This window comes from Streptopelia decaocto, assembly GCF_964273445.1.
Source record: "Streptopelia decaocto genome assembly, chromosome: 4".
NCBI classification, from domain to species: Eukaryota; Metazoa; Chordata; class Aves; order Columbiformes; family Columbidae; genus Streptopelia; species Streptopelia decaocto.
In genome coordinates this window covers 30,487,657-30,510,991 of record NC_138658.1, presented here as the reverse complement: position 1 = coordinate 30,510,991, position 23,335 = coordinate 30,487,657, and the positions used below count along the sequence as shown (strand labels likewise).

The 23,335-nt window shown below is 41.7% G+C and overlaps 1 protein-coding gene across 8 annotated transcripts in view; it reads right to left on the bottom strand.

The window, feature by feature from the left end:
- Positions 1–23,335, bottom strand: part of FAM13A (family with sequence similarity 13 member A) — a 133,310-nt gene that overhangs the window by 91,429 nt on the left and 18,546 nt on the right. For all 8 annotated transcript variants that reach the window (XM_082050175.1, XM_082050179.1, XM_082050177.1 and 5 more), the window contains exon 5: positions 12,406–12,565. In XM_082050175.1, coding sequence (XP_081906301.1) covers positions 12,406–12,565 — 160 coding nt within the window. The remainder of the gene's footprint in view (positions 1–12,405; positions 12,566–23,335) is intronic.

Here is a 23,335-nt window from a genome sequence, read left to right as displayed (position 1 = left end):
CATACTGGACACAAAACAAGCTCAAGCTTTGCTTTGCACAATTGTTTGTGCTCAAAGATCAGTGTAACTTAACTGTTCCCACCTGAAAAACTACCCAAGTCCTGCTTACTGTCAATAACTGCCAGCAACCACTTCTCCATGCTGCACTCCCCAAAAAAAGACAATCCCACCTGGAAAAACTGCCACCTCACCTATCAAATCCAGATGATGCAGCATTGTCACTCCAAGACCTGCCCAAACTAGAGAACCTGCTTGTCATGTCATCAGGCACCACTATCACGCCTCACTACTAAGGGTAATTTCCTACTATCAGGAGTATTTGGGACGAAGCAAATAGCCAGCAACTGTACAGGATGCTGTCAAAACCCAAGTTTTGAACTAAGTTTCTTTAATGATTTCTAAGAAAGAATTGAGAAGATCACAGGGAAAGCCAGAGACTGTTCATTTAATTTCCTAACTTTCATGGGCAATACTTACTGGCAAATGGTCCAGTCAGAAGCATGTCAGCATAAACCAAAGCTTCTAGTTAACTCTTCTGTGAATGTAGCAAATTTAGAGACTTTCAAATCTTCCTTATCTTCACTATAATAACTTCCACTGGCCTGTTCTAAATAAACCATGAACTGTTATTTTCCATGAGATACATTACCATCATACCAAAACTCTTGAATACTCTACATTGCTCAACCAGGTCAACAAGTCTGTAAGCTCCCTCAGGCATGCCTGAGACCATCTTTTAGCCCTGAGTTAACACAGAAATCCCTCCTGACCCTAAAATAAGATTCTTCAGTAAGACTTTGCTACAAACAGTAATAATTATCAAAAACCACTACAGAACACAGCTGACTCCTCCATACTCCCCCAAAACAGAAAAGAACTCACTTCATTCAAATCCCAGCCCATAATTTTTACAGCTAGATTGAAAGAATTATACTGGCCCAAGGAAAGGTTCTCTTCCTTCCGAAGGCTATTGTATTGGTAAAGAAATTTTTCTCTCTCTGGCAGATTCTTTGCAAGCCATACAAAGATGCAGATTTTACAGAGCATGAGACTCCACCTCCATAAAAGCTTTAAACAAATTAGCTATGGAGACCTCCCTAATTGAGAAAGATGAGAACATCCCTAGAATACTCTTTGACCTATTCATTCTTCAAGAGAATACTCCTTTCACCTCAAGAAACAGTGACACTAACAAAGACAGGTGGTTGAGTACTCCAGCTCTGAGCTTCCTCCCACATGAATGAAAAAACACAATAGGTCAATGGCATCATTAAAGGAGCAACTAAATCACAGGCAGGGTATAAGTTACTTAGCAATGCTGCTTACTCAGCTACTCTTCCTGCACTTATTTATCTTTCTGTTTATCTCTTTGGACAGATAGACCAACTCGGATTACTGGTGGAAGGTAAGTGTTCACTTACATATTTATTTTCAATTACAAATGTGAATTAATTTTAGGGAGATGACTAACATCAGCAGAAGAGACTGAGAAAGACCCTGGCACAAAAAGTCCTCAGCTCCCACATTCTGAACAGTTAGCACTACTGGCTCTAGATGAGAACCTTGGCAAATTTTTTGTAAATTTCAATGGAATACGAAAATATGTGGTACAGTAGTTCAGTTTTAGTTATTCATTATACCTTTTCTTCAAACAGAAAAAGCTGGCCTCGTTCCTTTACCCATTGCCATTACTAAGTAAGAGGGATTCATACAGCAAACTTGCATCTTGTGCTGTTATCTGGCTGGGATGCAAAGTTCAAATTGAATAAAATACTAACCTTGCTTATATCCTTTTCAACAAATTGTTGAATGGGCATAAAAACTGTTAAGCTTCAGCCTGAGTCAACTGGAGACCCAGAGAAATTGAACTGCACAGTGAATTTACAGGCTTTTGTATTTGCAGCATACTACCACACTGTAACATCAGAGTTTAAATGTATCTGGCTACAATTGCCCCAGGAAGGAATTAGGAAAAAAAAAAAAAAAAGAAAACGAGTTATTAAAAACAATGGTTATATGCTATGCTCTATTTTAGTGATAGAGATAAGCTTATTTGTTGATAACTTGGTATTCCAAGATACCTTTGCAACAATCTCATTATTACTGCTGTGCTCACCCTCTCTTTCCTACTTGGTTCAGTTATTCATCTCATTTGGGCCTCACAAATGGCATAATCAGAGGAAACTGGCCTGTGGGATTTTCAGTTCAAGCTTTAAATGCTGCTAGACAGCATTGGATCTATTTTGTTAGCTGTTAATACCTAAAATAACACCTTAATTAAAACAAATTTGAACTTTATCAATGTGAAGCTTTTTCTAAACTAAGGCACAGATTAGTTTTTTTTAAAAAACAAGGAGTCAGATTCCCTTCTGATGTAAAGAAGGTGCAGCTCTGAACTTCATCAAAATGTCATCCAGTTTACTGCATCAAAGTAATTGGCCTTATGCCCCAGAAGAGAAGAGCTACTACACATGACTTTTTGCTCACGGACCCTATGCAGGGGCCTTGACAGAAAAAACCAGTTGTTGTCAGTGCAGTGCTTCAGGCTGCAAATATCAATACTAGTTTTTCATTACAAAAAAAAAAAGATCATGGTAGCTTGTAGTGGGGATCTGACAGAGATATACAAAGTCATAGGTTGTGGAGAAAAGATGGACCGTTCACTATATTCTTCAGTTAAAAGAAAAACAAGTAAAAAAAAACAGGTGACCTTCAAATTACACTAGTAAAAGACATGTTTGTGACAAACAAAAGCAGTTAGTTCTTCACCTGAGAGGAAGCAATTGGTGGCATTCTTTGCCAGATGACATGTTGGAAGCAAACAACTTACATATGTGCAAGGGGTACAAAAGACAATTACTTTAGACATCACTAAATACACAAACCACATTAAGATCAGGAAAGCCTCTGAGAATCATCACGAATTGGTAGAGTAATTGAAGGAAACACCTTGCTGCTCTATCGTCATTCCTCCCTCGACATCCGCTTACGGCCAGTGCGGGAGGCAGGACAAGAGGCTAGATGGACCCCAAGTCTGAGCCAGTACAGCCACTCTTGTGTAGGATGAGCAACCATTAAAAGGATTATCCAGTGAATTCAAAGCTTTGAAAGACTGCAGAAACGATGCATTAGGTGACTGGACTGGGATAGCCTGCAACAGCTGAGTCTTTCCTGGGTCAGCAGCTGTAAGCAGCACAGAGGAGGAAATACCCTGTTTCTCTCAGCAGCACCCCAGGTACCACTGCAATGCAGCCCCTGCTTCAGGCAGGTGTCAGCAGGGTCACACCCGCGATTCTTCCCTAAGCTACAACATACTGCACAACAGCCTTGCTCATGGAATGGTCCAGAAGAAACGGTGACTTTCGAAATTCCTGGTTCTCCCTTCATTTGATTTGAGCGGGGAATATTACCCAAAGCAGTGCTGTCCCCTGGAGCATGACAGCACAGTGACACGCAGCAGCGCTGTCAAGGGTCCCAGCGCAGAAGCAAAAGGGCCACAGTAATTACAAAGCTGCTCCTCCTCCTGCTCACAAGAAGGAGAAAATAAGGAATCTCTTCCCCTCTGTGATTACACAAAATAGCTCATGGTTGACTGAGGCTCCATAAGGCACACAATGTATCGAAGAATCTGTATTTTTAAGACTAAAACTGTGTAGCCAATGGCATGGGGATTTTCAAAGGCATTTTCTCGTTAATGTGGTCACAAGTATTTTCATGAATGTTAAATGGAGGGAACAACTAATTTTTATTCAGATACCAGTTCACAGAGTTGTCACTCCATGGCATAGATATGTTCAGGAAAAATACAGACAATTTCGCGTGAACAGTAATTAAAAAAAAAAAAAAATCTCTTCACAATGTATTAGGTAATCTTTCCATTTTGTACCCAGAAAGTGATGAAAACATCCTTGCTTGAAGAGGGAACAGCGTTAGCAAAACTGTTAAACATTCTCTTATCTAAGCAAACCAGGTAACAAAGACTGAAACAGCAGTATTTATATATGGGATTTTTGCCTTGGTTGCTATTGGCGCATAGATATCGTGTCAACTTTACTCTTCCTCCTATTTGCTGTTCTACCTTGCCATCATTTATACTATAATAATCAGAATTCAACAGAGCCATTTCAGACAGAAGTAATAAAAAGCAAAATCTCACCATTTGCAAAAACACATCACTGCTTTTCAATATGAAACTAATAGCCTATTCAGTTCCCTTTTAATTTCCTTTTGTTCTCCCAAGACTATTTATATATATGACCTTTTACACGAGACCATATCACTTAATAAACAGCTAAAGGTTACTTTGTTTCACTTCAGTACAACCTTAACCTACTGCAATTATTGCCACGAAACGTGCAAAGGTCATGAATTGTGATATGAAAGTAAAAGAGATGCAGAAATCCATTATTTTTAGAGAGGACTGCAATATAGAAAAGGAAGTGACAAACACAGTAATAAACCCACAATATTGCTCAATACTGGCAACTGCCTCTGTGGAATAAGGTATTTTCTAGGAGGAAAAGAAAGATGTGTCTCCAGCCATCCAAGAGGACGGGTTACTGAATGCTGCAAAACGTTAAACTGGTAATGCTAGGACCCAATATAATTCCTGAACTTGTAAAAGGTTACAAAGACTTCACTGAGTAAAAACATCTTCTGCGGTCACCCCACAATTTCTAAATGCCTGTCATATATCAGCTGGCAAGGTTAAGGTGTCCTACAATAGGTTAACGACCACAACTCAGCTTCTCATGGCTGAGGTGCGAATAAGGAGCCTGCAGCAGAATCCAAGATTAAAAAAAACCCACCAAATCAAACATTTACTAAGTGACACAACACCACTGCTCTCTTGCTGGGTGTACCTAATGTGTGTTTGTGTTTAATAACAGAACTAAGATCAGTTCCAGGGGAACATTTTGTTCTCCCTTGCAGTTCTGAAAACTCGAATCTGATTTATCTATTTACTGTAATGTTATTCACAAATAGAAAAAGTATGGTCTAAAAGAAAAACATGACCTAGCTATGGGAGAAAGCCAGGCTCTCCAGACCTGCAGCTCGTATTACGGCTGCTTAAGCTCAGTCTTAGAAAAGCTAAATTACATTTCTGATCTAAAAATCAAAATACTCACAAGGAAAAATCTTTTTCACACATGGAATTCAGCAATTTTACTTTTAAAAGGAGTACCTGATGTTGCTGTAAATTAGGGAGTCCTGTGTCTCTACATTGTTCTAGTTACCAGGGTAAGATTTCCAGCACAGAGAGAACAGACCCTGTTCTTAATAGTGAAACTGAGATGTTCCCTGCTGGTAATTAAGGTCAAGTGCTGCTGGGATCTGCTGGATAGATCAGATTTTCAAGAGTGTACATATTCAGACAACGTACAAAGTGTCTGGCCTCCTGTGTCCCTCACATCACATACTCCTGTTGCTCTTAGACTGCCCTGAGCCCTGCTTATTACAAGTAAGTTTCGGGACACCAGAAATCCTGCAAAGCAGCAAGGCTTTCAAAAATGCACAGGACTTATACTGAAGTCAATGAGCATTTCACTACCCTTACAATGGGAAAAAGAACTAATTCAGCACTGAGCCCCTCTGAAGCTCCCACCTTGAAAGTACTACAGGTGAAGCTAATGGCAGAGGTCAGCAAAAATTAAACCCCCACAGGCTGAAAAATGTCTTACACCTCATCACTTTGGATCAGTTCTAACTGCCTGCAACGTGTCCTTGATACAAAGACAGCACTGACTGCCAATTTACACAGTGGGAATAATGCTGATCATTTTGTGTAACCTGATTAACTGAATGACAAATTAATGAGAAACAGAACAAACACTGGGGAATCTGAAGAGGAGGAACTGAGAGATTTGCCTTAGTAGAAAACTTCTCATCTTCCTCCTAATCTCCTTTTTTCTCCATGGGTACAGCACAGATGCTCAGAAACAGCTGACTAGAGCATGGGCTCACATGCTTATTTTACTGTATCTTGTTTCTTGGTGCTGATTTTAATCTTCCCTTTCAAAAGACACTGTTGGACTAGAGGGACTGCTCCCAAGTGCTAAGTCATGACGTCACTCCTTCTTCCCCAAAAAACCCACCCCACAACAAAAAAACAACAGACAATGAATGAAAAATGTTTTAAGTAAAACCTGCAAATATAGACCAGGACACACATACACATTTACATCTTATTTTCTCTACATTTTGGCTATGTGATATTATCATAGGGCAATGATAATTTCACTGGGTATTTGTTTAAACAAAAAAAATTGTGAGAGAGTAAAAGCAAGGCTCCTAAGCATCTCAACTGCAAAATTTGCCATCTGGGCTCAAAAATTTATAGTATACTAGAAATACAGACAGTGGGCTAGAGAGACATTTGTTATGTGCCCCTGTTCCCTTTAAACTTGCTAAATCCTAATGTGTTAAAATGAAAACATTGTTGGTGAAATTCTAACTAAAGAAATAGCAGCATAATCATTTATTACTTTATAGAGTTTAGCATTGACATATTTGTGTAAATATTCAGGATTGCATTTAGTAATACCACCAGTGACAGACTGATAATCTTGTGAATGTTTTAATGAACTTCAAGAGCAGAAACATTCTGTTTTAATACTACATATACAGAATTGTTAAGAACAGCAGAACTAGAATCACTGGAAAACTATTTCAAAATTACAAAAGGAACTGTTTGGGGATCATGTGATTTTTTTGCTTGCCTTTCTGAATCACAACCTAAACATAACTATTCTCCTCACTTCAGACTGAATCTGCTATAGGTGAAGGATTTGGAGGCTTATAAACTTTCCCCTACAAGTCTCATATTGCTCATTTCCTGTCAGGTTGCATCTTAAAATGTCATTCTGGCTGAATCACTATATACCCTTACTATAAACATGCCCATCTGCTCACTGGCAGACAACTGCAAAGTGAATACTAGCTGAAGAAATACTAAACAGAAAACCAGAGACAGACTTCCACAGGTGCTCCTGCTCCTCATGCACTTTCCACCCATCTTCTCACCTCCCATGTGAACCCACTCCTGCCCCTGGGGGCTCCCTGGTCCAGGCAGGAGAAAACTGGCATGACTTGCCCAAATAAGGGCTTACTGGGAGAAATGGAAATATTTGTTGAGACCTTCAGAAAGGCTTTTCAAAGGAGATCAGTTCCTCCTGATGAGAAAGAGTTAATCCAGTACTGAAAGCTGACCATTAACACGATGCTAAAATGGTCCTAGACATGAAAGAAGAATAAAGGAAACTATCTAGACCCTGCAGGCATAGCCAGGGCAGCATAAAGTGGATTAGAAGTGGATGTCTTTTTTCCTGACATAAATGAGGATTGCTCGTGTCTGATGAATCTATAACCACGTGGCCAGAACACTGAGGTGGCAGGGAAGGGTGACTTATTTAGGGGGAGCCCACTCAGCCATGGAGTTGCTGAGTTTTCAGCAGTTTCTTCTGGATCTTGTCAAAGGATTAGATCCTCATGCTAAGGCATTTAAGTGAAAACAGCTGAGGAAGTTAAAGAAACATTTATTAGTGAAGATCTTGCTCCAATCATCTGAGGAAATAATGTGACAAATCATGGCTTTCAGTAGAGATGGAGCTTTACAACTCACTGCAAAGGGAGCAAGGCTGAGTCAAGATAGAGAACTTTTTTACCATCTTACCTTTCCTACCTCTCCCCAGGGACGATGGGCTCAAATCCTACCAAGGGCTGAATGATCTGATGTGAGTGTTCAATGAGAAGGAGTAAGCGAGCACTCCACTTCAAAATACTTCCTTCAAAGTCAGCGCTCCAACTCTTCTTGACATAAAAAATGCACTTAGGGGCTTGTTTGGCTGGGTTGGGAACCACACACTTTGCCTGCATCAAGCCCCAAAAGATGCAGCTACCTGCAGTGGATCGTTTGGCTCCTTAGAAATCTAACAGCAAGCTCACAGAACACAGTGCATGCACTTCTGCAGCCATTTAAAGTAGTGTTTTGCCAACTAATCCTCCCAACTGAAGTGGCAGCTGTTGTTAGAAGACCGGAAGCGAACAGGATAAAAATGCAAGTAGTTAATCGCATCTAAAATAAAAGGGTTGTTTTGAAACTATTAATTTTGGCAAAAACCAGCAAGAGACCAATTTCTGTAGCTCTTCAGGGAGTGAAATCTCCCTGTTCAGAGGTTATCAGAAGGCACCAATGTTATATTCACAATGTTGACATTGTACCTTTACAATTTTACTTGACTTTGTAACTTTGAATTTTAATTTAATTTTAATGTTACAATGGTCATTTTATAAATACGCTTGCTTTCTCTTCTGCGTCAGGTGAACAGAGCTATGTATTCTACTACATAGCAGGGGAAGAACGGTAAAAGCCTTTTGCTTACATCCCAAATATGTACTCAAGACAACAACAGCATCCTCATCATGCCGGTGCTCGTGTTCCAGTGCAAACATTTATGTGCTCTGAACTAACTGGTTCTTAAGACTAAAAGTGCTCTGTCAAGAAGGCAATAGAGGGAATCGGTGGAAAAAAAAAAATCTTGTAACCCTGCACGACTAGGTGTTGTATGTTTTATTTGGAGACAATGCTGAGATAAAAACCATCATATTACTAAATATGACATGTCTCACCTGAAACCAGCGGAAGGGGTAATTCCAGAAATCTCCCAAGATTGAGTCTCACTTAGTTTGCCTGCCCAGATTTCCCTGGCCACTTGAACTAAATAAAAATCCTCTTCAGTGCCTATCTTTGATCATCAGAGAAGCCTAATCACTGTTATTCAAAGGTCCCATTTCATTACAGCTGTAGCAATGCAATACTAGCTAGCTACACAACACAACTGCAGCGGCAGTCTGAACAGCACCTTAAGAACTTTGGAATTGAAAGGTCCTCATTCAAAATTACTATTTTTGTGGTTACTGTAGATTTCATAAATCTATTTATTCAAGAAGATGATAAAATTGGCCACAGTGCAACTCAAGACTGACTAATCTTTAACTGGATGAGTTATCACTCAGTTTAGTGACACAAAAATCTATCAGGACTATGCCTAAACACACCAGGAATTCTGTTCCAAAGAAAAACACAAACACCTTTTTATTATAAAACCCTGACACTTGTAATGTGATAAATGCACAGCAGTGCAGATATACTGTCAGAGACTTAATTGTTCACACACAACACTGCCCAATAAAAAATAGGTATTTATGACCTTGAAAGTCTGAAAAATACAACACAGACCAGATAACTAATCAGAACACTAATTTCTTCACACATTTCTCTCTAACTAGCAGTCTACTGATCAACAGACTGAGATCCTTTCAGACATTCACCAGGTTAGGAAATTAAACTGAAGTTTTGTTAAAAGTTTTATGGATTGTAATAATAGCTGGCTGTAAATTAGACCTGTAAACCCCAACAAACTCAATTTGAAATAAAAAAAATCAAACCACGTAATTATTTTATGGGAAGGAATTTCTAAATATGTATTTCTGAAGAAAGTACATGTTATGCTTCCACCTGCTGGCTACCTGCCTGGAAGATTGTATGGGTCTCATTCTACCAGGTGGAGTGAGAAACTAATGAAGTCCTTACAGGCCCTGACAGGTCAACTTTCCATTGAAAGAGAAACTGTTCTACAATAAATTTTCTATTTTGGGACAATTGCTCTTTTTTAACATAGAGGTTTCCCAAGAAAAACTCCCCACCATTATTAAGTATAATCCTACCATACACCTGAGCAATGAGCAAGAGGAAACTTCTCGGTACTGGGAACAGAGCAGGGACTGGAACTCAGCTCACAGAAATTTCTGGCTCCCTTACTTTCCAAATTATGATCCACTGAGAAAGCAAGCTAAGAAATCCCTTTGTCTGGCACAACCTGCCTTTCCCAATGACTGAGTAATCTTTGAAAGAAGAAATATAACTGGGGTGAAGGTGTTTCTGTGCCTCTTCAGTGCACATACATCTGCAAGAACGGCAGGTCAGCTACCAAAAGCCCTGCAGAATCACATCTCTTTTTCCCATCTCTAAAATTTATTAACTTCTGGTTTCCTTAAAACGGATTTTCTTTGAGCTACTGCTCTCTGTACCTGATTGAAATGGTCTTACTCTTTTTGGAAGTCTACAGAAATGTGAATTTCCCCTTTCTATGACCAACATGGTAGACAAGATGCAACTTGCTCCACTCAATCTGTTTTTCCTTTCCAATACACTTCTCAAAGGAGCTTGATGCTTTCATGACCTCATCTGAATGATCCACATACTCTTGTTTTCATTTTAAATGAGCAGTACTTCCTGCTTTTAAAAAATCATTTATTTTATTTTATGGCCAAAGTGTGGGAAAATCTTAAGATATCCAGACCACGAAGTGTCAGGATTCATACATATTTGGGAAGACTGTACACATGACTGAGCACATGAGAGATGGTACATTCCCATATTGGGATGGCATAAGCCACCCTCTTTCTGTGTATTTGCTCAAAATGAATTATTTCAGGTTGATGTTGATTTCAAAAAATATCATTATGAGTGAATGATGTAATGCAACAGACCCATATGCCATCTCAAGAGCAACCAAAGACTGCAGGCAGAAATCATATTCTCTCAATAACTTTAGACACTAAAGGTAGGTTCTTGTTCTTCCAGTTGAGATTTCAGCACCAAAGTGCGTGCCTGAAGCCACGAAGAGAGATAAGAAAAAGCAGGGCTAATTTTGTAATGCAGTAAGCTGGAAAGGCATACTAGAGCAGAGAGAAATGCATTGTTCAATGTTGTACTTTTTGACGTCTTTCATTATGTTTTTTTAAACCACTGTCACTGGCTTTCAAATCTTGATCCAAGTTAGTCCTTTTGCAAATCTGTGACATTCTTCCCCCTGTGTAAGAAGTTTCATGCGTATAGGTGCTCTTTCCAAAGTCTTAATCAAGAAACACCTGGATCAGCACCAATGGCTTTGACCATCATGAAGTTAATCTCTTAACACAATGTAAAACCTAATTTATTCCTGTAAGTACCTCCATCCCCATTTTGGGAACCTTACCTTTTGGGTACAACTAAGAGCAGCATTCCAACCAAAAGGAGGCATTAATTCTTGCCTAGGGAAAGTGTCTCAATAAGCCCCAGCCCCACACTACACACCCAGGAGAAATCATAAGGAGGGTCACATTACCACAAGCACTTTACTAACCCAGAGGAAAAGTTATCTCCACACTCAGTAACATAAAAGAAGGGATGGCAAAGAAATACAGACCGTGTGCAAGTGTGCACAGCAACTGAAGACGATTGAAGGTCATTTATCCAGAGTGCTGCAGCTTTTGCACTTCACTACAGACTGCCAGCCTTTTCTCTGGAGTGGGAATGTAGGGCTAGCAGATGTGAATACAAGAAGAACAGTGGGACAAGGCTGTGGGAATTCAGGAGGAAAATGTAAACATGGAAAACAGAGAAAGGGGAGAGGTGGCAGTGCAGTGACTAAAGGTGCAACACTGGCAATGAAGTGAGTGACTTGGGGGAGGAGATAACAGAAATATCACAGAAGGAAGTGAGCAAAGTCATCTAAATCTTCCCTCCTCACCCTCCTGATGCTTGCAACGGAAAAGCAAAAAGAGCCATTTAGATAAATGTGGCTGGGTTTGGTAGAGGGCAGGTCCTCATTTTCCTCCTTTTTCTTGCTGCCTGCTCCCCCATTCCACCATGGTTCATGTTTGAGTGCAGCACTCTTAAAATCAGTAGGGCCCCAGTTCATGGGAGCTTTGTCATGAGCATTCTACATTTTTCACTCCTTCCAACAGGATGACTTGGCAAATCTCTCTCTAGCTACCTGTAGATATGAATTCATCAATAGCTTTTCAAGAAGCAGTAACTTTGCTTACAAATGGCCTGCTGTGTTCTGGACACTGTGAACCAGGTCATGCAAAATACTTCTCTGATGCATTTGTTCTTTTATGACACAGATCAGACAGCTCCTACTACATGCAAGAGTTCACGCATTAGAAAACTGGCAATTTCTTTACTGAATCTCATAAGTATGAAAGTTCATCATCACTGACGTTCACTATAAATAACCACCATGTCAGAAAACTTGAAAGCTTCCTCCAATTATTCTGCCTCCTCTGCTAAAAATTAAATGTTTTTAAAGATATTTTTCCTACGTATTCCTATAGATACTAAAAAACTGTGAGTAGCTAATAAAGAATGAAGATGTTTAATAGAATCAACTTTCCGATGAGTAATGAAAATCAACCTATCAGTAGAATCGATTTGTAAACTGTATACCAACCTAGAACAGAAAACATTATTATAACAGTGCCTGCCTCCCACTTAGCTAAAAGATTTCTGAATTGAAGCCTGCAATAAACCTGCATTATGGATTTGCTATAACATAATAAAATATTAGAGATACTCACCTTTACCAAAATAATTCTTGCTAACTCTTCACATACAGGCTTTTCTTCATCCTTCTTCAAACCTTCCAATTCAAACAAGGTATTGTAATTTTCCAGCATTTTTGTCATTATCTTGTTGCAGATCTCCTGTTCTTTTATACCTTCAAATCCAGAGGGTACACTAAAATTGGACAGAAGACGAAGTGGAGCATTATAGATCCTCACCATACTAACACAAAAGTTCCTGCACAGAGTCTCTAACATTTAGTTGTGGGTAAAGTCTGGCTAGCAGGCACAGGAAACTTTGTCTTGGAAAGGGGGATTGCATCTGTGGTGGTAACAACTATTACAGTTTGTTTGCAGTTTTTCTTACTCATATTAAACACTGTATCTGTTGGTCAAACTATCTCCTCCACAGAATCTAGGTACAGATCAAATTGAGACAACCACTCAATAAGATACCACCCACTTTGCCAAAAGTTGGGTTCATGACTGCAACACACAGTATCAGGCATGTAAATGCTCTGAACTGTTAATGGGAAGAGTCAGATTGCTCAAAAATGTGGTTTCATAGAATCACAGAATGTCCTGAGTTAAAAGGGACCCGCCAAGGATCATCAAGTCCAACCCCACAGTTCACACCATGTGTCTGAGGGTGTTGTCCAGTCTCTTCTTGAACACTGTCAGGCTTGGGGTTGTGACACCTCCCTGGGGAGCCTGTTCCAGTGCTCCACCACCCTCTGGGTGAAGAACCTTTTCCTAATGTCTAGCCTAAACTTCTCCTGGCACATCTTCCTGCCATTCCCTCAGGTTTGCGATGACCTCAAAGCTATACAAGATCAACCAAAAAGTTAAGAAAACTCAGGTGCTGAGCAGAACACTAAAAGTTAAGCAAGATCTTCGCAGCTTCAAGTAACCCAATGCTGTACACCAGATTTCTTAATCTGATTATTGAGTTGCCTTTTCTTTTGAAAGTAAACTCATAACTCACAAGGCTTTTTAAAACATGGAAATGGAGACTGCCTTCTGCAGAACAGCCTAAAAGATTAATGTAAAAAGCGGTTCTAACCTCCACTAAATACTTGATGCCCGAAACTGACTTAAATTCTGTTTTAATGCAAAAGTAAGGCCTCTGAAGAATCTTCTTCAGTATTTAAAATACTCTCCAATCAGCCAGTGTTTGCCATTGTACAACACTTCCAGCAGATGCACTCTCCTCTCAATAACCCACAAAGTGGCTGCACGGATGTGAATTTTCTAAGGACTTTATAAAGTGACAGACTGCAGACCAGGAGGTACAGAAAACACAAGAGAGATTTAAAGAGAAGAAGCAGGGGAGCGAAAACCAGAAACGAAAAAAAGTTTCAAGCATTTTTTGGCTGAGGACAACTAGTGACTGTACAAGAGGAAAAAAACAACCCAATTCTCAAACAATTAAACAAATGCCATCTGAGCTATTTTACAGGGACGTAACTTTGAAGCAAACCATTATTTACTATAACCAGCAAAGTAAAATTGACAAATAACTATCTACTGTAAATCTGTAACTGTAGTTTATTTGGGCCAGATGTGCATTTCAACAAGAAGGCTCTGAAAACAGATGCTCACAGATATTTGCTTTCAAAAAGCGCCTTCTTGTAGGGGCTGCATGCTATTGATCTTTCTCAATATTCTTCTCTGTGCAGTACATCTCAATGTCAACAGGGATCTCACTGCAACAGAACACATCTTTGTAAACTCCAGAGGAGAATATTTACTGCTATCATTTCAAAATTCCTGAGTCCCAGGACATGAAGTTTAAAGGAACTGGATTATTTTACACTGCAGAACATTGCCACCTGTAATATGTGTCCGTCTCTGCTGCCTTAAATAAATCCATTGATTTCAATAGTGCGGAACTTGGCCTCAGACAAAATAAAGAAAAAATGGGACAACTTCTGTTGATGGATGTGCATGCATACTTGGGCCAATACACTTTAAAGAATGTCCCATATTCACTAAAAGATAGTAACTGGCCCGAACAGAAGAAAAGTGTATGCATGCAATAGGGCCATACAACCATCCTGATTTGAGGATCCTCTTCCCATGCTAAATGATGTTGGCTAAATGAATCAGCAGAGTGCAGAGCTTGCTTGATAATTCAGGTAAATCCTGACTGTTACCTTCCTGATGTGTTTCTCCAAAACAGGTACTACTTAAACAGGCCTGGCACCCCTATGAACCTCATTCCTAGGAAACGGACTGAAAACGTACTAGAGCAAGTTCAAGTCAAAATAAAGACTCCAGATAACTTCACGAGTTTTAGAGCAGAACCTTGACTTAAACCACCTCTGCTGGGAACTAGAGCCAACACCTCCCTTCTGGCAACAGCTAACACCAACAAATTCTTCCTGGTTGAAAAACAGCCCAGTGTATGAAGTTTCTACAAGGCACACAAACAGTATTGAATTTCTGCACAATGCCATGGCTTTCTTGTCTTCCCTTCCCCCACATAGTCAGTGAAACTTTATTAAGGCAAATCTGTGCAAAGTCCAACACTCTGAACAGTTCTGTACGTGTACGGCAAGATGCATATGCAGAACACTTTGTGATGTGCATATGCAGAGCATAAGGCTAAATGTGGCTTCTGTCTTTTTTATCACCCTTCTCTGAAGGTAATCAAGCAGAGCAGCATAAATTGTTTTATTTTAATGGCTGTGTGACATACTTTAACCATTGCCATCTCTCTGCCACTTGAACAGGCATGTTTTACAAAGTTTCTCATTTACTTTTTCCTTTATTTGGTGTTATTACACTTCCATCATGGCAAGGACTGTTATATTCTTTGGTGACCTTTTTCTTGCACTAAATCAGCATGCATATATTCATATCAGCACACAGTTCAGATTAAAAGCACACACCACCCTCCGTATTTATACAATTTTAAACCCATCTGCTGCCACACTGCATGATCCACCAGTCTGACTAGACTTTTCTGAAAATGTGTGTAAAAAAATAATATCTTACTTCAGCTTTTCTTAGTCTGAAAAGCCATAATATCAACAAATTTCACTTCAACTCACTAGAGAAACCCAGTCCTATGAGAAAGTATTCTCTCACACTACCACTTTCACGATCCACACCCCTACTCCACGGAAATTTTTCATGTTATTTTGAGAAGACCCTGTTAAAACATTACAGTAAAACTGTGTTCATAGTCATGATTCAAAATATGAAACCCAGCAGTATTTCACACTTCTGCACAATGTCGCACCAGCTTGCCTGGCCCACCCACCACAGCTGCCTGCCTCTCACATCCACACAGTCCAGTGCTCACTTGTTCTTTTGGTTCCACCAGACCACTTTAAGCCAAGAGTGTGCCTGCTTCCATAGGGATGCTCAATGAAGCTAGTCTCAAATCGGTTAAACCACATCAAAGCCCTGTGTCACAACTCTTACTCAGAACTGAAATGATCATAACTCATTATGAAGGAATTACTTACATTTCATGTGTTAAAGAATTTTCCTCAGGGTGCCTGTAAACAAGCTCTAACAGGCTAAATGCAGAGTGGGCTTATGAGAGAGTGAATCTCCAGATTCTAGTGTGAGTGGCACAGTAACACATCCAGACCTGACTGCATCTGGCACAATACACACATCACTGCAAGGCTCTTTCACCATCCACCACACCTGAGAAACCTGCTTCAAGTGGAAATGAGGGCCAGGAGGACTTGGGATGTAGTCATCTGACTGTGATAAGCTGGACCAAGATCACTGAACTTCTGATCACCGACTTCTCCAGGCAACAACTACTGACAGCTCCCTGTCACAACTGAGAACCAGCAATTTCCATGTGAAACACTGCATCTCATTACAAATTCCCAGTAGTGTTTGACGCCACCCTGTCTGAGATGAAGAATGCACATTATCATTTCCTTAAGTGGCTTTGCAGAAATATGGAATGCCAGCACCATAATCCAAATTTAAAACCACTGCGGTCTATATGCTCTCTCTTGTCTGACTGCTACTTTTGCTATTTGTACAGTACTTTTTGTACAGGAACACCATAAAGTCACCTTACCATTCTCCTAGGGATCCTGCAAAGAATGAAACAACTCAGAGGACAGGATTTTTCATTTCTCCAGCCTTTGCAAAACATTTTCATTAGCACCTCAGATGCCCATAAGCCCCTCAACAAGCACAAATGAAGGTTTTGAGAGCAGAGCTGCAGTAATCTTAAGAGGTTAAACTTCAGGCAGTCTGCTCTGTCCCTCTGGACAGATGTTACTATGTCTATAACAGATGTAACCTCATGGCCACAACTCGGCCCTGTACTTCAGCTGATGAAAGTCTTAACACACCGGACCACAAACTGGTGCAGCTGAAAACAGGCTCATATTTGTGTCTGTAGACTCTGAAATATCTACAGCTACCTTACATATAATCCACATTTTCTCCATACCTAAAGACAACCTACCTTTTCTCTAATTTCTACCTAATACTTTTTTGTATAACCCTTCTATTATGTAGTCATAATACAGAAATAACTGTATCTAACTCCAGCATTTTAACTGGATGCCTGCATTTGCCAGCCACTTTTAGGGAGATGAAGCAATCCCTCAAAAGTTGGAATGAAACTAAGTCAGGTTAATGGGGGCTTGAAAGATGGAGATCACACACAGATCACTCTCTGAGAGCTGCAAAAGGATCCTCTGCTTACTCTGTAACTGGCAGACCTTTTACCATCCCAACCAAAGGACATGATCAGTGCAGCAGCCTCTCTAATTCCCAGCTCCAAGAGAGCAGAGGAGAAAACCCAGCTGGTTCTCTCTTTCCTCTTCAGCACAAGTTGTGAGCCCTGAGTGGAGCCACAGAACGCGCCATAACTGAGGCTACTGCCTTACAGGAGCTGAAATTCAGGTCAACAGACAAGACCTTCCTCCAAGGATAACCACACTGCAAGTGTTAATACTCCACACAGATCAGCCCAGTGACTGAAAAGACAACTATTTTTGCTCCTATACCTTCATGCTCATTGTTCCTCAAAGGCTGCATATCTTTCTATACTTGACCTTGGGCTTCCATTACAATAAATCTGAACAATCCAAGTTAGAAGAAAACAGTGCACTAAATCTCACACCATCGTATTTTCCTTTTTTGAGCTGTTTGACCTTGCCCTTTACGTTTTCCTATGTCTTACATCACACTTCATTACAAGAAACACAGACAGCCATTTCTCCCCTCTTCTACTCATTAGAAATACACAAAGCACATGATAACCTTTCATTAGAAAAGCTCCAGTGCAGTTTGTCAAACAGCAAGTAAGGAAGCAGGGGAAGTAGTGGATAAGATAAAAGTAATAAGGGTTGGAAGTTTAGGAGATGAGATAAATTACTGAGAATATGACAAAGAAAAATAGAATGAGATTAAGAGAATTAAGATGAAGTCTTAATGGCTGGAAAGTGGCCCAACAATGAGATTTGTTCAATTGTTAAACGGCTTCAGTTATGGAGTAAAAGATAATATACTTAAATAGCTAAAATGTCACTAAAAATACCTTGCAGAAAGCAATCCTTCACTATCAGCAGATGGGCTTTATCTTCTCTGACACTGTGCACTGGCTGCACAGACTCTGACACTGATTTTAGACATGAGTGTGAATTTCTGACAGAAAAATCCCAGATCTTCCTGTTTCAGCAGTGTAACTGCTGGCAAGCTGGATGCTAAGCCTTGTTTCCTTGTCCCATAGAAACACCCCATACAGCACCCTGAACAAACAACACAACGCTTCAACCATCTGCTGACATCTAATTTCTGCAGCTAGTCTCTCAAGGGGCCAGTAGTAAGAGAGCCCTTGCCAAGCAGGCTTCAGGCTGCCTTACTCCCAGAGCTCTGAACTGCATTCTGAGGATCTCCCTCTGGCTGCTTGGCCAAGCTGGCTAAGCCAAGTGCTGCAAATTTTTTTTCATCCTCGTATCAAATCTTTGTTGATACAGATGGTCACAGTTTCAGCAATTTAAGACTGCATCCATTAACACGTGAGAAAAGGGTATTTGAACTGTTGCTCACAATCTTTGTGTCTGGACCACAATACTGAACTACCTTGAAAAGATCAAGATCTGATGAAACATAGCTGAATTACCAGATGGTGAAACTTAGCTTAAATAAACACCTTCATCCATAATTCCAACATATTTGAGTCTTCTGAAAAACACATTAGCAATTTGTTAAGTGTCAAGCCTTGCTTTCATTGCCTCTTTTGCTATATGAGCATTTATTTCAATGTGTGTCACGAACACAGGGCTGGCTGCATTCATACGTGGCCACGAGGGCCCTTGTGTTTTAATCTCCAGTGAACTCCACCTTTCTCAGTCTTCTGCAACAGAATTACACAGTTTACCCCTCCTATACATGGGCCCTATACATTACAAAAATGGTTACATCTCTTCTATGTCATCTTAGGAGCAGAGAACAGTTGATGCAACAACTACACAGCTTTTAAGAAGAACACTTTGGTTTAATCTTAGGAATGCCAACTGCAATTCCAAATTGCAACTCTCTGCATTCTACACCAAAAAGTATGCAGAGCTCATTTTTAAACTTTCCTGAACAAAGTGATGAATAAACTAAAAGTTATCCTAATAGCCACTTGGGAGTTTGAGTCATAGAGATTTAGCCATGGGAGTCAGATACTTCTGATCTATTTTGTATGTTCTTAACCCCACTAACACATTTAGACAGAAATTCCCAAACTGCCCATACAAACACAACCTTTAAAAATTGCTTTGCTTTTCATTGTGAGAAATTTGAAGTATTGTGCTTCCACTAACTCTCATATTCATGAATGCCTGCACGTACTGCTGTCTTTTGAGTTTTCTTTCTTTTGGAAAGGAAGACAATTCTTTTCAAAATATGCTTTATCTTTTTGCATTAACACAGCGAATGCTTTAATCCTGACACATTCACCTTCATCATCCACAAGTAACATCTTAAGATGAGGCAGCAAGAACAAGCTTTGGCCTAAATGTCTCATCTCTGTGTGTTCCTTCCCTAATCAATGGAAAAAGATACGCTCCTTTAAAAAGAGAGCAGGCAGCATCTATCTTAGGTATCTGGAACTCGCTCAATACAAGGAACTTAATTTCTTTTTCTCTTTAAAGAAGCCTCCTTCTTTCCACTGGCTACAGAGGAAGCCTAGGGAGGTAGTTTCATCAGGCAATTAATTTAACCTAAGTCTCATTAGGGAACTCACAGAATGTTAGATATTGGAAGGGACCTCGAAAGATCATCTAGTACAATCCCCCTGCCGGAGCAGGAACACCTAGAGGAGGTTACACAGGAATGTGTCCAGGTGGGTTTTGAATGTCTCCAGAGTAGGAGACTCCACAACCCGCCTGGGCAGCCTGTTCCAGTGCTCTGTCACCCTCACTGTGAAGAATTTTCTTCTCATATTTAAGTGGAACCTCCTGTGCTCCAGTTTGTATCCATTGCCCCTTGTCTTATCATTAGTTGTCACCAAGAACAGCCTGGCTCCATCCTCATGACACTCACCCTTTATATATTTATGAACATTAATAAGGTCACCCCTCAGTCTCCTCTTCTCCAAGCTAGAGACCCAGCTCCCTCAGCCTTTCCTCACACAGGAGATGCTCCACTCCTTTAATCATCTTTGTGGCTCTGTGCTGGACTCTCTCCAGCAGTTCCCTGTCCTTCTTGAACTGAGGGGCCCAGAACTGGACACAGTATTCCAGACGTGGTCTCACCAGGGCAGAGTAGAGGGGAAGGAGAACCTCTCTCGACCTACTAACCATCCCCCTTCTAATATACCCCAGGATGCCATTGGCCTTCCTGGCCACAAGGGCACAGTGCTGGCTCATGGTCATCCTGCTGTCCACCAGGACCCCCAGGTCCCTTTCCCCTACACTGCTCTCCAACAGGTCATTCCCCAACTCATACTGGAACCTGGGGTTGCTCCTGCCCAGATCTAAGATTCTACACTTGCCCTTGCTATATTTCATTAAAATTTTCCCCGCCCAACTCTCCAGCCTGTCCAGGTCTCGCTGGATGGCAGCACAGCCTTCTGGCGTGTCAGCCACTCCTCCCAGCTTGGTGTCATCAGCAAACTTGCCGACAGTGCACTCTATTCTCTCATCCAAGTTGTTGATGAACACATCGAATAGTACTGGTCCCAGTACCGACCCTTGAGGCACTCCAACTAGACTCTGCCCCACTGACCACAACTCTCTGGCTTCTTTCCTTCAGCCAGTTCCCAGTCCACCTCACTATCCAATCATCCAGACCACACCTTCTCAGTTTAGCTGCGAGGATGCTGTGCGAGACTGTGTCAAATGCTTTACTTAAATAAAGATAGACCACATTCACTGCTTTACCATCATCCATCCACCTGGTTATGTCCTCATAAAAGTCTATGAGGTTGGTCAGGCATGACTTCCCCTTGGTGAAGCCATGCTGACTGCCCCTAATGACCCTCTTATACTTCATACGCCTTGAAATGGCACCAAGGATAAGTTGTTCCATCACTTTCCCAGGAATGGAGGTGAGGCTGACTGGTCTACAGTTACTCAGGTCCTCCTTCCTGCCCTTTTCAAAGACTGGAGTGACATTTGCTTTCCTCCAGTCCTCAGGCACCCCTCCCATTTCCCAAGACTTAGCAAAGATGATGGAGAAGTGGCCTAGCAGCGACTTCAGCCAGCTGCCTCAGCACCCGCGGATGCATCTCATCTGGACCCATGGATTTATGGATGTCCAGACTGCTTAATTGGTCCCTAACCCTGTCGTCATCAACTAATGCAAACTCCTCCATTGTCCTGACTTCTTCTGGGGCCTCAGGGGTATGGGGCTCCTCATGACAGCTGCTGGCAGCGTACACAGAGACCAAGAAGGCATTCAGTAACTCTGCCTTCTCTGTATCTTCTGTCACCAGGGCACCCATCTCACTCATCAGTGGACCTACACTGCCTCTACTGTTAGTTCTATCTACCATACATTCGAAGAAGCGCTTTCTGTTGTCCTTGACCCCTCTCGCCAGGTTTAACTCTAAGGAGGCCTTAGCTTTCCTAGTTGCCTCCCTACACCCTTTGAGAACAGCCTTACATTCTTCCCAAGTGGCCAGACCCTCCTTCCATGATCTGTAGACTCTCCTCTTCCATTTGAGTTTGCCCAGCAGTTCCATGTTTAACCACGCAGGTATCCTGGCTCCTTTCCTTGACTTCCTATGTGTCAGGATGCTCTGATCTTGAGCTTGGTAGAAGCAGTTCCTGAATGCTAACCATCTATCTTGGGCCCCTTTACCTTCAAGTACCCTTGCCTAAGGCCAAAGTTGGCTCTATTGAAGTCCAGGGTTGTGATTCTGCTTGCTATTCTGTTCCTGCCACACGAGATCCTGAACTCCATCATCTCATGGTCGCTGCAACCAAGGCAGCCCTCAACCTTTACTGCTTCAGCGAGACCCTCCTTGTTAGTGAGGATGAGATCCAGCAGTGCTCCTCTCCTAGTTGGCTCATCCACCATTTGCATCAGGAAGTTATAATCAATGCACTGGAGGAACCTCCTGGACTGTGGCTGGCTGGCAGAGTAGTCCTTCCAGCAAACATCAGGGTTAGTTAAAAACCCCCACAGCAACCAGGGCCTGTGACTGTGAGGCCACTCTCAGCTGCCCGTAGAAGGCCTCATCAACTTCCTCACCCTGATCTGGTGGCCTGTAATAGACATCCACAACAGTATCACCCCTGCCAGCCTGCCCCTTAATTCTCACCCACAGACTCTCAACTCGCTCCTCATTCACCCCTGGACAGTACTCAATACATTGTAGTTGCTCTCTCACATAAAGAGCAACTCCACCACATCGCCTGGCTGGCCTGTCTTTCCTGAAAAGGACATAGCCATCCATGACCACATTCCAGTCCTGTGATCTGTCCCACCATGTCTCTGTAATTGCCACCAGATCACAATCTCCTGCCCGAACACAGGTTTCTAACTCCTCCTGTTTATTCCCTATGCTGTGTGCACTGGCGTACAGGCACTTCAGAGACCGAGCTGAGCACACCGATTTCACCCTAGGGGGGTGGGAGGCCTCCCAGTCTTCATCAATACTAGAGTGCTGCCCCACTGGTGCAAGCCCAGCTACAACCCCATCCCCCTTTGAATCTAGTTTAAAACTCTCCAAATGAGCCCTGCTAATTCCTGTCCCAGCATTTTTTTGCCCCTGTGAGATAAACCTTTCCTATGTATCACTGTCTGGACTGGTGTCTTATAAAACCAGCCGTTATCAAAGAATCCAAAGCCCTGTCTGTAGCACCAGTCTTGTAGCCAAGCATTTACGGACTGAATTCTTCTATTCCATCCCACTCCGTCACCCAAAAATGGAAGGAGAGAAAATAACTTGCGCCCCAGACTCTTTCACCAACTGTCCCAAGGCCTTGAAATCTTTCTTCATTTCCCCTCAGACTATGGGATGCAGCTTCCTCCCCATCTGTCTGGAAGATCAGCAGTGGGTAGTAGTCCATTGGGTGCACCAGGTTGGGGAGCGTCCTGGTGATATCCCTGATCCGGGCTCCAGGTAGACTACATACTTCCCTATGATGAGGGTCAAACTCTGCATATTGGGCCCTCTGTCCCTCTCAGAAGGGAATCGCCTACTACAACTATCCTTCTTTCTTATCGGAGGCAGTCTCGAGGCGTGGTGTCAACTGCCTCTTCACGTGTGACCTTGTAGGTGGGCCTTGCACCACATCCTCACCTACCTCTCCTTCAAGATCCAGGGCCTCAAACCTATTACGGAGGGGCACCTGGGGAAGCAAAGCAGGTAGGGAGGGGGGCTGCCCACGACACCGAACTGGAACTTGCTTCCAACCCTCCTCATCTTTTTGGTCCCCTACCTCTGCCCGACAGGGCAGGGGCTGTCTTGGGTCTCCCCTCTCTGCCTGACAGGGCGGGGGGGGGTCCATCACCT